The sequence below is a fragment of the Lathyrus oleraceus genome, chromosome 1, assembly GCF_024323335.1.
Source record: "Lathyrus oleraceus cultivar Zhongwan6 chromosome 1, CAAS_Psat_ZW6_1.0, whole genome shotgun sequence".
Classification (NCBI taxonomy): Eukaryota; Viridiplantae; Streptophyta; class Magnoliopsida; order Fabales; family Fabaceae; genus Lathyrus; species Lathyrus oleraceus.
In genome coordinates, this window is record NC_066579.1 from 402,735,435 (window position 1) to 402,753,941 (window position 18,507).

At 34.9% G+C, this 18,507-nt stretch overlaps 1 protein-coding gene across 1 annotated transcript; it reads right to left on the bottom strand.

The window, feature by feature from the left end:
* Positions 1–6,107: 6,107 nt before the first annotated feature.
* LOC127075418 (ferredoxin--NADP reductase, root isozyme, chloroplastic) lies at positions 6,108–8,640 on the bottom strand. Its single transcript, NM_001426844.1, has 5 exons — positions 8,397–8,640; positions 8,084–8,140; positions 7,400–7,732; positions 6,964–7,183; positions 6,108–6,826 (listed from the first exon to the last, which is right to left on the bottom strand). Exons 1-5 carry the CDS (start codon positions 8,418–8,420, stop codon positions 6,327–6,329), a joined length of 1,134 nt encoding a protein of 377 aa, NP_001413773.1. The 5' UTR covers positions 8,421–8,640; the 3' UTR covers positions 6,108–6,326.
* Between the last annotated feature and the right edge of the window lie 9,867 nt (positions 8,641–18,507).

Sequence of the window (18,507 nt, forward strand, 5' to 3'; positions counted from 1 at the left end):
AGTCGCATATCATACTTCCCAACAGACTACATGACATCTTCCAAATACTCTACATGATTGTGCCTCTCAATAGTCTTAATTATCATATCATCGATGTAAACCTCCAGGTTTCTCCCTATCTGATGGGCGAAAAAACATCCATGAGGCGCTGGTAGCGAGTGCCAACATTTTTGAGGCTGAAACACACGGCATTATAGTAGTAGTTGTCATGGTTCGACATGAAGGCAATTTTGGGCGCGTCCAGGTGATCTATCCAAATTTGGTTGTACCCTAAGTATGCGTACATGAAGCTCAACATACAATATCCTGGTGATCTGTCAATAAGGCGATTTATGTCCTATATTGGGTACAAATCTTTGGGACATGAGGTGTTCATATCTATGAAGTCTATGCACATGTGCCACATATTGTTAGTTTTCTGTACTAGAACCACGTTGGATAGTCATGTGGGATACTTTGTTTCCATGATGAACTCAATTTCATATAGCTTTCCCACCTTTTCATCGATGGCGACCCTCTTTTCCTCGCCAACTTCCTGCTTCCTCTGCACCACTAGTTTGGAGGAAGGGTGAATGGCAAGGCGATGGCTCACAACTTAATTGTCTATTCCTGGAATATCATAGGGAGTCCAAGAGAACAAGTCGACAATCTTAATGAGTTGATCAACTAGTGGGCATGAGGACCTATCTGGACCTCTATCAAATCTTCTGTGGGAGTGAACCTTTCAGCATCCACTCCTAATTTGGGGTCCCAACACTCAAAGTCAGTATTTGGAACTTCATAAGGGGGAACATCAACAAGGAAAAACTCTTCCTTGGATGTCTTCAGGCTACCCAAGTAGCATTCGCGAGTCTCTTGCTAATCCCCTCGGATTGTACTGACTCACCCATCGGGGATTAGATATTTCAAGGTCAGGTATAGATTGGATATGAATTCTCTCAGGGTGTTAATGGTTGAGAGCATCCAACTAAACAACAAACTATGGAGTGAAATGGTGAGTCTCCCTTCCAAATTGCGGATCGAAGCAGTTAGTCTCTTTTCCACAAGAATCTTGGAGAAGTTAGTCTTCAAACTTCAAACAAACCTTGGGAGCTTTTAACAACGAGATTAGCTCCAACCTAAACAAGCTTTTAATATCTATGAGATTTTACAACAGTATGATCTCTAACCTAAACAAACTTTTAATATCGGGGTAAGATTTAACCTAAACTTGGTTTTACCACGGGCTAACCAAAAACCTATGAGATTTTACCACAGGCTAATCTACAACCTAAACAAGAGACTCGATCACACAAATCCCAAACCTAAGCTTTTTATGGGTTTAGCTTTAAATCCAAAAAAATAATCCCTAAGTGGAATGTTCAACCAAAGTATAAACAAAAGTTCCTTGGTGAAATTACAAATCTGCCCTTTTAGAATTACAACTTCCTCACTTAAAAAAAGACTTTTTTAAAAACCACTTCGGTTAAATTCTCAGTGAGAGAAAGTAAATAAAAGGAAAGATTATATATATATATATATATATATATATATATATATATATATATATATATATATATATATATATATATATATATATATATATATATATATATATATATATAAGAGAGAGAGAGAGAGAGGTGAAATGAAACCCAATTTTGGTTAGAGGTTAGCTCAAAAAGGAAATTATTTTAAGGCCAACTTATGACTTACCAATCGATTGACAACATATACTAATCAATTGGTTGCCTCCAATTTAATCGATTACCAAGTTAAAAATTGAAAGAAAATATATTTATTCGTTACACCTCATTAAGATGTTGTCCTGATTGCTTGGGGACCATTTTTAAACTGAATCAATCGATTGGTTTAATGTGCCAATCCAGTGGCAAAGACAAAATTTTACCTGGAGCTTTTCAGACAACTTCCAATTCATCTGACACAACTTCAAGATATTTTTGAAAATGTTTTCTTAAGAAAAGTCAGTTTAAAAAATATTTGTGTGTATGTGTGTGTGATTTAGCCATGCATTTTTACGAGATTCCCCTGTGCTTTACAAAGTATTCACTTAGACTAATCGAGATAGGGCTTTATAGTTCTTGAAGACTTGTCTGATTCTTTCTTTCTTGTAGACACTTTCTTGAGTTCATTTGAGATGAGGCTTGATTTATATTCCATTTGGTTTCCATCATCAGATAGTCAAGTCTTATGAAACCCTAATATCATATTTTACATCTTTAACCGTTTAACTACTTATGCTTGACTAATTTTCATAATTAGTTGTCATCATAAAAACAAGGTTCCACACCTATAAATAAGGAAGAGTTTGCCTAATTTGAAGTTGCAGAAGAAATACCTTGACTAGCAGTAGAATTCTGATGAAGATTCACAAGTTTGTAAAATTGTTCTTGAGTAATTAGTGAAGAAATACTTTTCTCATTATTCTTCTTGATAGAATATGTGTCATCATCATTATCATTAGCAATTGAATTATTTTTCGTTGATCCTTCACCAAAATGAGGTGAAAATCCATGTTTCCTGTAACAACCCTCAGTGACGTGACAAGTTCTACCAGAATGAGTACACAATTTAAACTTTGATGTATTAAGTTGAAAATTGAAATTTACTAATTTAGAATTTGGTTTCTTGAATCCTATAACATTTATCAAGACCTGAGAATCACCGGGTTGATCAAAATTATCCTGCCTCTCATGTTGCACAACCATGGAAAAAATATTGTTCATAATTGACAAGGGATCCTCGAGTAAAGTTTGATATTCAACCACTACAAAGTTCTAATTCAAACCTATGAGAAATCTAATAACATACAATAGATTGTGAATGCTTCTTGATTTCCAATTCTTCCCAAAGAATTTTTAATTCATAAATAATTTTTTTAAATTTTGGAATCTTTCTTAAGAGCATATATTTCTTGTTATAATTCAGAAATACAAACAAGATCACTTTGACAAAAACGTTCTTCAAATCATTTCATACGTAAAACAAACACAATTGATTGTGCAATGGATTTTGAAACATAGTTGGTTATCCAAGAATAAATCAACATGTTGCATTTGTTCTAAACAAGAATGGAAGGACCAAAGTGATTATCTAGAATAGGAATAGATCCATCAACGAATTCTAAATTTCATATTGGCACCAAGAGCATGACACGTTGATCACGCCCATGAATGATAATTTGATCCATTAAGAATAGAAGTAACCTTAACTGAAGAAGGTTTGTTGCTTGAATGAATAAAATAGAGAATATTTTGATCCAATTATGGATCAATAGGAGCTAACACGATGAGACATGAATGGAACAAAGCTCTAAGACGATGATAATGGAAGGTAGTTTCAATGAAAAAGAATAAGTAAAACAATTGGATTGAAAAAACTTATGATACCATGTTAGAATGTGAAAAATTTATTATATATATATATATATATATATATATATATATATATATATATATATATATATATATATATATATATATATATATATATATATATATATATATATAGAGAGAGAGAGAGAGAGAGAGAGAGAGAGAGAGAGAGACTTAACAAGCTCAACAATAACTGAATTTTAAAATAAGTTAATGAAAAGAGAAAGTTTATTAAACAGTTGATAACAAGGCTTAAGGCATCAAATTTATCCTTCTTAAGCCTTTTAACAATTGATTTAAGAATTAGGGAATACTTATCCACCCCATTGGGTGCGCCCAACACCTATGAAAATTCAAAAATATCCTTATTGGTTTTCGAAGATGCATCTTCGGATGCACCTAAAATCACACAAGTCCCCGTAATTTAGCCACACACCTTATTTTTGTAAAAATCTAGTCTGCATATGCATATTCGTAAATTTTCTGGGGTCCGAAGATGCATCTCCGTAAAAAAACCTTGAAAGGATTTTCAGCGATTGAAAATATGTTTATTGCACATCACATAATATATTTCAGAGATGCATATCTGAAAATCCTTCTAAATGCATTTTAGGCAGCAACATTGTCCTAACTTTAACATTGTTTTAAGCCAACTTATATTTTAGGTTAGTTTAGACCAAATTTTATCATAAAACCATTTAAGAGTGTCATAACATGATTCAAAAATACTATACATACATTAATTCAATAAATGCAAATGTATCGACCTTACATAATTTTTTTCAAAAATACAAACAAGTATAAACTCATGGCTATGTCTACCCCCCCCCCCCCCCCCCCCCTCCCCCGACTTCTCATATTCCTCATGTACTGCAAGACATTTTGTGTCTCAACAATAATGGCTTGTAAGATGGCCAACTAGGGACTGCCTTCCTAAAAAAATAAGCATTTATGTCTGATCTTGCAATATCCACAATACTCCAACAGAGCAGCAACACGTCATGGGTGTAGTCATCCCTAGCCTACTCATCCTCAAGTATCTCTTGATGAGATGACTTAGATGGTCCTCCAACAACGTCTGGTGTCATGATAGGATGTGACACCTTATAGAACCATGTGATATTATTATTTGCATAAGCCAATTATACAGGAGCTAGCACTCTGCAATAGCCCTCTAGTACCAAATGACTATCGAGATCCTCAAGTATGGCATCAAAATCTCTGTGGCGGATGGTGTGAAGAGCATACTTTAAGGGGTGTCTCAGAATAACCTGAAAATACCCAAAATGGTGCATCACTCGCTCGGGAAGACACACATACATCATACCTGACCCGCAAGCCAATCATCTGGAGTATAAAGAAATGACGTCCAGTTGACGCGTCTGGTAGTGATCGCCATATGGGAAGAAGGTAATGTCATATTCTACACGATGGTCAAGATACACCCGGAAGGGCTCGATCGCTTGATTCCCTTTGACCGAGACATCTAGGTAAGCATGTGGCTAATCTTCAATATAGTTTTCCTCATTGCAGTCAAAGAAAAATCCGAAGATGCATCTCCGTAAACCAGTTCAGACAAAATTTGAATATGTATCTCCAGATAAACTCGCGAGTTGCAGAAATGGCAGAAACCCCATTGATGTCATACTCTCCAACCAAATGGGAATGCATGTCTATACAAGCTACCTATTTCAAATGTAACTAGTACCTAATGTGTCTTAAACAACCTATTTTACCTAATATATTCATCAAATCTCAAATGAGAAACTTACCGAAAGAGAATTGTGGATAAAAAACTTGAATGTAGTGAGTCGAATGACCTGAGATTGAATGTAGTGAAGTAGATATAGTATTGAACCTTGAAAAATGAACTTGAAGAAACTTGTTCACGACCTCAAATGGGGTTTTAGTGAGTTTGCAACAAATGAAGAATGGATGAGGAAAGGTCTGACGCGGGTATATGAATTAAACGTGTTCGGAGATACATCTCCGTAAAACTCAATGAATTTTGAATTAAGGGTTGTTACGGAGATGCATCTCCGAACTCGTCCTAATATTAATACGGAGATGCATCGTCGGACTAAATTTTGACAAAATACGAATGATTCACCAATTTTCACCGAAGTGTAAAAAAGATGCGTCCAAATATAAATATCTAGATTTTAGGGACAAATAGGACTTTCCGACTTTCCACCGCACCCCATGAGTGAAGAGAGTACCTCCTTAAGAATTTTGGCAGGAGAGAGCATATAAAGACAATTAAAAGCCATCACCTAATATGCCAAGTCCGTTTGGATCTGTTATGTGTCCAGTCACAAAATCAGATAAACTTAACAACAAGCTTATAAGCAATTTGTTTCCACTGATTCTCCCAACTTAGGCTAACATAAGTAGGTTTAAGGAACTATCAGATCTTTGCTCTGGATGGTGGAATTGATATCCCTCCTATTGGTTGGCTGTAGTACCGGATACCGAGTTTTAAAAAAAAAATTGGCTAATATACAATACAGTACTTGGCTTTATTAATTAACAGTAACAATCAATGCACTTGGAAACAAAATTAATACTTTTGAAGTTCAACACTTTGGAAAGCCTCACCAATTTCCCTCTATTCCTCTGCTCTTGAAGGAACTCATCATACACAAGTACATGCTTTCATCATTTAACTTCTCAAGCACTCACAATTTCACACATTTTTGGCATCATTCAAGGTCATGCTAAAATTCAACATACTAACAATAATCCTTATTGATTAACATGATAATTCATCAAGATATGGCAAGAGAAAACGTCATTATAATCTACTAATTCAGAACAGATACAGCTACTCAAGCTGCTTAATGAACATTATTAATCAAAACAATTTCTAGAAACAAGAATGAAAATTGCTAACACTTCTGTCTTTTTCTTAGAAGACTATTATGCATCCTGCATTAGAGAATAAAAACAATATCAGTAAACTTCAACATGCCATTGTTTGTTCTTCTTGAGTTGTGAAAGCTTTTCTTCCCAACTTTCTCCTCTCTTCTCAGCAACCCTTTTCAGTGTTTCTTGGATCCCAGGCATCATTCCTCTCAGACCACAGAAATAGATGTGTGCTCCATTATCCAAGAGTTTGAAGATTTCATCGCTATATTCCTCAATCTTATCTTGCACGTACATTTTGCCGCCGTTCTTGTTCTTTTCCTCTCTGCTGAGTGCTCGGTTGTACCGGAAGTTGTCCGGGTAATCCTTAAGGTATTTGGTAAACTCGTCGTCGTAGAGGAGACTATCGACATTTGCAACACCAAGGAAGAGCCATGCTAGCCCACCAAACTTGAATGTTGGAACTGATTCCATGAACATTCGACGAAGATAGCCTCTATATGGAGCAACGCCAGTGCCAGTGGCAATCATTATATGGGTAGCATTTGGGTCGTCCTCTGGCAAAAGCATTATCTTCCCTGAGGGGCCTGCCCAAAAATTGTAGAATATAGTTATGACAGCATGTACAAAAAATTAGAGATTGGAGTATAAATTATTTCAACTGCGCCAGATCCATCAATGCATTACAATGTTGGAACTTGGAATTAAAAGAGTTGTGTTTTACCTGCGATCTTAATTTTGTCTCCAGGCTTTGAGTCACACAAAAAATTGCTACAAACACCATTCTTTGAAGGATCTTCCTTCCCTGTCACGGGATCATAATAAACAGCACGACGCACACACAAACTGGCTGTTTTGCCATCAAAATTGTCTCCATACCTCGTGGAAGCAATTGAATATAGTCGAACATTATGGGGAGACCCGGGTTTTTTTGGATTTTCACCCTGCCATCCATGTACAATAGTATTCATGAGTAGTGAATGAAATTATTTCAGAATTTAACTGCGTGAACTCACACATATGATCTCAGAAAAAGAAAGTGAAAAAATGCTTTCTGCATGAATTGAAGTTCTAAAAAGGTACCATTGTGAATTCACATTCAGTATTCGGATAGAAAAAACAGTAAAAGCATAAAATGGTATCATTAACAAGCGACTTACTGGTGGAATAACACCGTAACTCTGTCCCTCCCAGTAAGGAACATTTCCATCATGATTGATCACAATATGACAAGTTTCCCCAGGAGCCTTTGGTCCTACTAATCTTTCGACGGAAACAATGGTTGCTGTATAAGGCTCTTTAGGCTTGTGTAAGTTCAAGGGAGGTTCAGAAGGATTTTCCAATTCCAAAGGGGAAACGGTAACTTTCGGCACACTTGCTTGTTGCACTGACATGCAAATCACATTGTGATTTCTCCAACCACAGTTCTTAGCTTTCATGCCCAACGTAAATACTGGTGCCCATGATTTATCCCGAAAGTTTAAGTTTGACGACTGCAACATCAAGTGCAATTTATTTTAAAAATACACATATAAATTAAACAGGAACAACAGCCAATGAAAAACTTCGTCGAATCTCTATGGTATAGATAACGTGTATAGAAAAGTTTAGTTTCTTCTGAACTCATTCAGAAAGAAACAAACATCCATCAATCTCAATAATAGTTCCTTCAAGGTTTCTCAAAAGCCATAAAGTTTAACAAATCAAAGTAACATATGTATAGATCCTTCATACAGCTGAGGCTTCCGAAGCACTGACATAGATAATATCAACAAGACAAAACCTTAAACGCAAAATTATTCATATGACCGACCATGTTTGCAGAGTAAGTAGAAATATCAAACCTTAAACGCAGATCTTCTGACGGAGAAATCACTGCTGACAGGAACAGTTACAGCCATCTGCAACAAAAAAAATAATCAAATTTAGTACAATAACCATGAATCCCAAAACATATAACTAAATAAAAACTACAAATTGGGGGTAAATTTATCCGCTTTGAAGTTTCGAAATAAATATTCATTCACCACCCTAGGGAAAAAAACAAAAAGTAAAGAAACAAATATAAAGGTGGAATTTTGATTGTAGATTGAGTGACCCATTTGTATATAGAAAGCAAAAAGGATAAAGAAGGTGGAGAAAGAGAAGTGGGATTACCTGAGACACAGCCAAATGAGACATGGTGAAAAGGAGTGTGATCTGAAGTGATTGACGAAGAAGAGAGGTTGATTGATGAATATATAGTAGGAATAAACAAAACAAGTGAAAGAGGAATTTGTTTTGAAGATCCTTTGGAGAGAGGGAAAGGTCGTGTTTTTCCCTTTGGCTCCTCGGAGTGTTGCTCCTCAGTCTTCACTCACCAACCTATGCCAAAACTAGGAATTGCCAATTCTCATTTTCCAAAGCAACCGAGTTTTAATTTTGTTATTATTTGAATTAAATAATTGCTTTTATATTTTTTTATCAAACAAAAATGATACTAATCTTTTAGTTTAAAAAAAAAAACTAATAATTTCACAAGAATTCAATGTTTTCTTTTCATAAACCAATTTGTTATTGTTGTTAGGATATTATTTTCAAATTAAGGAAATAAATTAATAAAGTGTTAAAAGTAGAGACTGAGAATCTCTTGTCAATCCTTCAAAGTCTTATTGCACGCTCTTATAAATTTGTCCTTCCATCAAAATATAATTACTCTACATTATGGACAACTTGATAATTAACCAATGTTACAATTAAAACATTCGCAAATCTCTTTTTGCATGACAAATGTCACACGCTTATTATCAAATTTCCATTTCATTCTATCTTCCCATTGTCTCACACTTTTTTCTCTCTCCCGTTTTCTCTCATCTCTCATTCCCCTCAAAACCCTAAATTATTGTCGCCTCCCCTTTCTCCCTTGTCTCTGCTTCTCCTTTCCCTACTACTTTTCACACGTCGTCTTGCTTTCATTGTGAAAAGGTATGAATCAAAACTTGTTATGTTACTTTTACCTCACTACTTTCATTTTTCCCCTCTTCTCTTTTCGGATTTGAATTAGATCAAAGTCTTGATAAAGATCAAGATTCAAGCCTTCAATAATCATGAAATCAGGTTCTGTATTTCTTTTTATTTGTGATTTCAGGGTTTATTTTCTTCTTATTCCGATTTTAGGGTTTATTTTTAACACTTATATTTCAATGTTTAAGGTTTTTTTTTGTTTTTTTTCTATTCTGTCTTTTTCTGGGGTTCAATCGATGTTGAGCATCAACATCATGGAATGTTTTTTTTTGTTTATTCTATCTTTTTTTAGTCTTTCTTACTTATGTATTTTGACTATTGTCTATTGTAAAAGCCGGAGAACTAGTTTTGCACGAGCCTACACGCGAGGTTGATCCAAACGAGATTAAATCATAGAAGATTCAGAATATAATGGATGACATGATTCATGTCATGAGAAAATCCCCTGGAGTTGGTCTTGTTGCCCCACAAATTAGTATCCCCTTAAGGATATGAATCAATATACCTTTCAAAATGTGTGAATATTTGTTGTTGTTGTTGTGAATGAAGTATTAACACAAACACCTTACATGCTACCTTTTAATGTGAAGTGTATGTGCTACATAGGTTTGTTGTTATTGTTTGACTATAAATATGTTTTTTCTTGTGTTTTTTATGTATGCAAATAATTGTTTTGGAAGATAAAGAAGAATATATTAGTTACAACACAGAGGAAGAGACCAAATCACGAGATAGAAGACCTTTTGATCTTTTGGTATGTATCACATTTTTATAGTTTTGTTTTGTACATGAGATTTGTTACTTGAATAATTCACATTTATTTAGTAGTTCTCTTGAACGAGGCAGGTGATTCTTAATATCAAGCTAAGGAACAAGAGCAAGAAGACTGCCTTTTTTTCGAAGGCTGTTTGAGGTGTGTCAACTTATATATTTTCGATTATCAAATTTATAACTATAAAGATAACAAGCCATTTGTTCATGCTTATATTTAGGAATTGTGCATATCTTAATCTATGTTGTCAATTATCATATCCTCAAATTTACCCTACCTCCATAACCCTAATTCATGAGCATACATCTCTCATATATCATTTCATGTGCATCTACACTCATAACAAGCTCAAACTCAAGGCATGAGGTTCATCTATGAAGCCTTAAGACCCTATGATCATGTTGAGGTGTGCCTAAGTCACCTTAACCTTAATCTTCATCCTCAAGCATACTTGAACCTTGGAAGACTACTTAAGTCATCTCACTCACTCTCCAAAATCCTAATTAGATGGTAAGTCCACATTGAAGACATGAGAAGTTTTATCTGGTCACCTAAGGACCTCAACCCCAGTTCTTGATCCTCAAGCGCTTGTACAAGCTCTCATTCACCTTGAGTGTCAACCATACCATTGAAGATCCCTAATATCCAAATTATGTCCATACCACAACCCTTTGAATCATCTCAATACACCTCTTGCACCTCAAAACCCCAACTTAACTGGCCATGGTTCTTGATGAAATGTGTAGTATAAGAAACCCTAGTTTGTGCATCTTTTGGTTCCATGCCTTGCCTCATTTGATCATCCCATCACACCACACTTTATTGACTTTCAATTCAAGTCAATTTGAACTCCAATTCACCAATCAAAAACACATTCCATTCGTGGTACACGTACTTGGTTTGATCATGAACTTTGAACTTTCAATGCATTGTTTTCACCCATGGACTTGACCTAAAACCACCCAACAAATCTCCAAGCCTAATTTTCCATCATTATATGATCATATGAGCTACAAATATCCATCATTGTACCTTAAAAATCAAGAAATCACAAAGTGGAATTTCTAGGTCATGTTGGTTAGTCACATTTTGGCCCGAATGGCCTATCATTTGGTTCAAAGCCCATAACGTTTTCACCTTTCAAGATTTTCAAGATCTTCTTTGAGCCAAATGTCCTAATTGAGTCCATATTCAACTTTTTTTCAATGTCCAAGACCTAATTAATTGAGAAAGGGCCTCAATTTTTGCATTGGCCAAGCTAGTCCAGTGGCCTAGTAAGACCTAGAATCATGCCCAAGACCACTACTTTACCACATTTCCATTTCCAAACCATAACTCTTTTTGACCTGTTTTTTTTAAAATTTGATCAAGGGCATGGTAAAGAGTATTATGCACAAGTTTCATGCAAAATGAATGAGCCAGTTTCATTTGGCCCAAGTTCAAAGTAGCTGACTTGCCATGTTACACAAGCCAGACCACAACCAGTCAGATTTTGCATATTGGTGCTCTAAGTCCTCAAACCATATTAATTTGATTCCTTTTGACCTCTAACATATTAAATAACATTATATGACATGTTTGGAAGTCAACTTGAGTGCAAAGAGATCGCAAACCAAAGAACCTTGGCCATGTGCAATTTTTAGAAATTTACCAAAATGGATAAAAGACAAAGTCATTGCAGGTAATTCCAAATCCCTTGGTTGCACTTGTTTAATGATAAAGGGAAAAACCAGTTGGTTGGTGGTATAAACCAGGTCAGAACATGCCAACACTTGTCCCGAAAATACCACTTTCGAGCATGCTTCAAGCCACTTCCAATATCTGATCATATCCCTCTCATTCTCTCACCTATCAATCCTAACACCTTCCTTATAAATAGGGGAAGGTATTCCCTGCAAGAACCAAGCTTGAAGAGCCAGAATCACCTTGTTGTAAAACCGTGTTTCACCTTCAAAAACAGAGTTCCCATTTTCAAGTTCTAAGTCATTTCAACTCAAACCAAGTGCTCAAAATCCATCCCTTGACCTCACTCAAGCTTTCGCAACCACTAACTCACATTCCCAACACCTCGCCTGAGTTACTCATACTCATCGGAGTTCCACTCTGAAACCGATTTTGATCAGGTTGTTCCACTCATCCCCTTCACTCAAACAAGTTACCATTCTACTCGAAATCACCTGCTGAAGCTTAACCCCATGGTTTGAGTCTTGATTATCAATTATCAAGCATTTCATTTTAATTTTAGGTCAAGTTATTTTTCTGAACTTTGGAGTAATTCTCCGCATTCAGAGCCAATAAATGGCTCATGAGTATGAAGATTAGAACGATGATGTGTTTAAAGTTTGATTCCATGTTTAAATCCCTCTAAAAACACGAGTTCTGAAGATTGATTTTTGGATGTTTTTAGGTTGAAGACGAAGTTCTTTGCGCTTTTTGAATTTGAAAATTTTTCGAGAATCACTTGATAAACATCAAGGTTTATTGAGAAAGTAGTTCAAGTTTAAAAATAAGAAAGTTTTAAAAAGAAGAGAAGAGATTTTGAAAATTAAAGAAAGGGAGGAAATAAAAAGACTGTCCTATAACATAAAGTAAAATCTAGAGAGGAAGGATCTAACCAAGAAATAACAAGCTTTATGACATGAGTCAAGCAAGAATTCCCTCATTTGGATTAAGCCTCAAGCAAACCAAATAAGTAAAGAATAATCCATGTGCCATATGAAACAAAAATAACCAAGTCGAGTCTTCAAAAGAAACCCAAAGTTAAAGATACCAGATGAACCCTAAGGTCACAAATCACAAATTCCCAAAGCAAAGGTCAAGGTCCTGATTCTATGTCCATAACTCCACAACAATGCTAAGGATAGTAACCCCAAGTCCATGAATCCAGAGAACCAATATTTTATAAGTTTTTTCTTTTATTAATGTCTTTAAAAGAAAAAGAAGTCCAAAGGGACAAAGGAAAAAGAGCATAAACATAAACAAAGGTCCAAATAGACAAAGAGAAAATATGATATGAGATGCTAAAATAAAAGCATAAAGTAATAAGCAAAAAAAAAAAACAGCATAAAATTAATGACATTAAAGTAAAGTTAATGCAATAAAATATTGGTAAATGATGTTAGTGAAAAAAGGGGAAAGGAAATTTGTCATTTTTGGGAGAACACTCAACTACTCACCCACGAGTATGAAAATATGAACCTCTATATCACCTATGAGAAGGGCTCCAACTTGAATAAAATCAAGAAGTATGCGACTAGCTCTCTTAGGTTAAAAGGAACAATATTTTTCACACAATACCATGGGGGGTAGGAGACTTACACTTTCACTTATGAAAATGACTTGCTTTCAGATTCAGGACAAATTTAGCGTTATGCTAAGCAATCGTAATTGGACTTATATAGAAGTAACAACTATATGAGGTCGGTCAATAATAACATTTGTGTTAATACATGCTAGAGAAATGATATATAAATCATTCTCCTAAAGTTATGCCACACAAAAAAATAAAAGAGGATTGATCAAACACTAAGGTTAGGAGAGTGGTCCATTACATCAATTTATACTTCATGATACTTATGACAAACTTATGCATCAATCCAAAGTATCTTAAATGATCCATGATCAATTAAGAGGTAGATTTAAAATGGTGAAAGTTCATCAAACACCAATCCACATATCACGAACAAGATGGACACAAACCATCAAGTTGATCAAGAGAAAAAAAGGAAGAAAAAGGGATGAAGAAGAAGGAGACAAGAGAAACCAAATCCAAATTGGATTAAAGGCTTTATCAAATCATCATCAAAATCAATCATCCATTTTGGTGGATTAGGGTTTTCACGCCATCAACACCCAATATCCATTGAGTTTGATGAGACTTATGATTAAAATAACTAAGATCCTACACCAACAAAAGTTAACAAAGGTCAAACAAGCATAAAATGTAAGAAAATAAAATAAAATGCATTAAAAACATTTTTAAAATGAATTTTAAAAGGGAAATAAAAGAGAAAATCCATAAAGTCCTCCAAAACACCAAATAAATGGCCAAGAAAATTATGAAATGTTGAAAATAAAACAAGAGACATAAAATAACATTTTCAGAAATTTTAAATGCCTACAAGTATTTTTCAACCAATTAAAACAAAAGGAGAAAAAAGAAAATTTAAGAAAAATATAAAATCAAGAAAATAAAAATCAGATGAAGAAAAATAAAAGAGAATTTTAAAAATTATTTTGGGATTTTTTGGATGAAAAATGAATTTGTTATGAAATTTCAAAGAAAGTGCAATTTAAAATGAAAAAAAAAGAAATAAAATCAGAAAAACACGGGGGGAGGGGGGGGGGGGGTCTGACCTCATTAATGGACGTGGCAAATCTAACAATCCCCAAGCTAGGACGCACGATGGAAATTAGCCAAAATAAAACACGGGATTGAATTCAAAACGGACCAATCAGAACATTTTAAATTGCCAACGTGTAAGCAAACTCAGATGACCTGAGATAACTCCAGTCATCTTTCCCGATGATCCCTCACTGGAGTTTCATCTTTTTGCAAATTCATAGTAAGAGACTACCACCAATATGATCGCCTCTCATCACGAAATCAATCTCATGCTCAACATTCATTTATCTAAACTGAGCGTGTAGAGTTTCAAAGAAGTTTCAGAAACAAGCAAGCCACGAAAAATAAAATTAAATAATGAACACAATCAATCAACAGCAAATAAGTTATGAGAAATCATCAGAGAGTGAAAGACTACATTGTGGTAACTTGTTTGAGTTCAAATGATGCTCAGACCTACCTTGTCCAAATGGTGATCAAAAGTTGATGAAACTCAATCTAGTTAAGGCACTTCAGAAGGTCTTAGAGCTTGGGAATTGTTGCAAAAGCTTCAGAGAAGATCGAAGGTGCTAATGGAATCAAGAAATTGGATTGAAACAAGCTGGAAATCAAAACACGATAGCTCAATTTTCTGGAAAAAATTCAGAGTGAAGTAAGGGTTTCTTGGCTCTCAAAAGCTTGGGAATGAAGCAAGCATGTTGCTCTATTTATAGGGAAGTTATTAGTCATCTCATACGTGCCAAATGATGCTCAATTCGTGCAAAACGAATTTGATCAGAATGTGAGAAAAATGTGTCTTGCAAACCATCAAAACTCAGCCAAATCATGCGTTTTAAGAGTCATATAACTTATGGAGACTTGATTAAACATGTTTAGGTCCAAAACGCATGGTAATTTGGCTTGTAATTAAGATTAGTGAAGTTCAAAATTCGGATCATGGTGATTTCTTCAGTTCCAAGTCACCATGTTCAACTCAATGAGGCATCTTGCTCAAAAGGCTTTTTGATCCCATTCTTCTTGCAATTTGTTGACATCATATCAAATATTACAATGTGCCAAGAAATGTTGTATTTGGATGCTTGAGCACAAATTTGTGACATGTTGAAGTTGGCACGAAAATATGGTAATGTAACTTAGAAAATTCTAAGTCCCAAATGACTGGAAATGACATGTAATGTCTCAAACAATTCCATGGTCTTACAAGCATAATTTGAATTTAATCCTTGAAACAAACTTGTAGAGGGCATCACAAATGATATTGTGCAAAATGATTCAGCAACAAATGTTGAAAGTTGAAGAAGTTATAATCCTTGAAAGTTGAGCAAAAATCACTTGAAAATATGTCAAATTCCACTAAGTCCACAAATGACCTATAATGTCTTCAAACTTTTGATAATTCTACAAGCATAATTGGCTTTTGTCATGTAAGTAGAAGTTGTAGAGGATATTGATAATATTCATATGCAAAAAGAAGCATTCAAAAATGTTGAGGATTGAAGGAGTTGTGATTTTTTGAACTTTGACTTCAAATGTTGACTTTTTGGATCAAGCCTCTTGGAATGAACTTGTGTACTTGGAGTTTTCTTGTATTTCAAGGTACATGGATGATCATATGAACTCAAAATAAGGTGTTCTTGAATGTATTTTGATTGAGTTGCTCAAAGTTTGAGGTAAATTGTTGATGAAGGCATGGAAACAAACACACGAACCTTTGACTTTTGTTGAAAAAATAAGCAACAAAACTTCGAGATGCTCTTGATCAAAATGAGATTGAAAGTTTCTTGAGAACCTTAGAGACCATACTTTGTTGAGGAATAAAAGGAAACATAGCTGAGGAACCATGCTTGAAGCTCTTGATGAAAAGCTCCACCTTGCACAATAAACTTAAAGAAAATAAAACATATTTTTTTCTTTTTTGATTAGTGGTTAGATAAGCAATGAACATGTAAACACAAAGGTACAAAAACAAAGAGGTGCTTGATGGTCCTGTCATACCCCAATTTTGTCCGGGCATTTTAAAAATTTCATAAATTCGATTTTTATTTCAATTTGCATCAGTTGTACAGCATAACACGCATTTCATCATAAATAATACCTAAAATATCAGTCAGGATAAATTTATTGAAAATACAGACAAATTGGTTAAATCATTTCTCAAGTACATGCAAAATCAGCGGGTAAAAAGTTTTGAAATTAAATTTGCAGACGTCAGTATTATTAATCTACGGTTCACGTAGTTTAGCCTGGTGTGCTCGTAATATTTTTCGGCAACTTGTTCAGCTGCATTTTAATCCGTTTGAGTCTTTTAACCGGTCAAAATATATTTCAGAATTTGAAGAAACGCTGTATTTTTTCAGTAAGTATATTTTATGTTGATCATTTTAGTGTGACCGATTTAATTTTTTGAGCAAATTTTTGCCCGACATTTATTCATTTCTAGTCATTTTATTTTTATTCTTTCGCCAAAATATTCACACAAAAAAATAGAATTTTCCATGTCTTCATTTTATTTTTATCATATTCATTTTGGAAGTTGTCAATTTTATTGGATTTAATTGATATAAACTATCTAAATCAATTAAATCATCTAAGAGGGGCATTTTAGGCATTTTAAAAGTAGGTTGCAATTTGTGTTTCTTTCAATGGATCTCAACCATTAAATCATAAGTAATCAACAGTCCATGTTAGCTATCCATGTGCATCTTTATTCACCAATAGAAGAATGAATTAATAATAATAATAATATATAAAAAAACAAAAAGGAGTAAATAGAAAACGACTTTCTCTCTCTCTCTCCCTGACACGTTTTTTCTCTCTCTCAATAATTGACCACAATCCTCACAAATCTCTCCTCTCAATCACTCACGATTCTCACGTCTTTCCCACTTCACTCTCTCATTCAGATTTCAAAAAGATGTTCTCTGCAAAAAAACCTTTATTCCAACAATACTTCATTTTGCAGCAACACCTCATAACCGTGCCGTTACAACCTCAAAATGATTTTCACCCAAACACGATTTACCAACCCCCTTCGACCACTACTTATTTTTTTAGTCAAAATCGCATCCATCCTTGTTCTTCCTCTTACTCCTCTAAACCTCACTATGCAAAAACAACCGTAAAATACCGTTGAACACCATCCTTTATTTCCTAACCATCAAGTTGCCTCATGCAGTAACATCTCACAACCACCGCATCAACCTTAACTCACCGAAAAGCCATCGAATCTCATATGCCGTTTCCACTTCACTCACCGAACTCACTCCCTCTTCCGTGTTGCTTCTTGAAACTCACTCACCACCACTTCACCCACCACCTCGTCGTCGCCACGATCCAAACCACCGGCGAAACATACCGTCAATGATCTATCCCTCAACTCACCACCACCCTTCACACTCCCCTTTCGCCGTCATTAAAACATCATCCGCCGCGGTAACACCGGCAGCAACCACAATCCCGTCGACACGACAACTTTCTGCATCCTTCTGTCGGATCTCCCTCACCGCTCTCCCTCTGTTTTCCGTTGAAAACCGTAACCACCAACCAAATCACCGGCGAAACCCACACAAACATTGTCGTCCACCAACACAACCTCCGTTTTTCCTCCTCAACAACAACAACGATTCTTCCGCCGGAAACATTAACGCATCCGCCACCGCGATGCAATAATGATTCTTCGCCGCGAAACCCTCTGATAGCTTCCTTCTCTCCACCGCTGTGTAAACCGTTAGCTTCCTCCACTCGCACATACTTTCTCCAATCTCGACACGTACTCTTTCTGGTCTCAGCTCCGATGAACTCAGATTTACGGTGAAACCATCTTCTTTCTTACTTTTTATTTTCAATGTTTTATATTTATATTATTTGTTAACTCTTTTCTACTTTAGTTGGTAAAGTTATTGTTCTACTTTTATTTTAAACTTTAGGTTGTTTCTGATAGAATACTATAAATATATTATTAATCATTTGCTAAGTTTTGTTTTTTATGATTTGATTTATTTAAATAAATAGTTATGGGTATGATTTTAGTAAGCTATCACTATGTTTTAATTTTTATGTTGAAAGTGTATGCCCTGTTAGTTTGTGTTTTGATCCAAAGGCATCAAGGGAAATTGAAATTCGTTTAGCATGTTATCAATAACAATTCA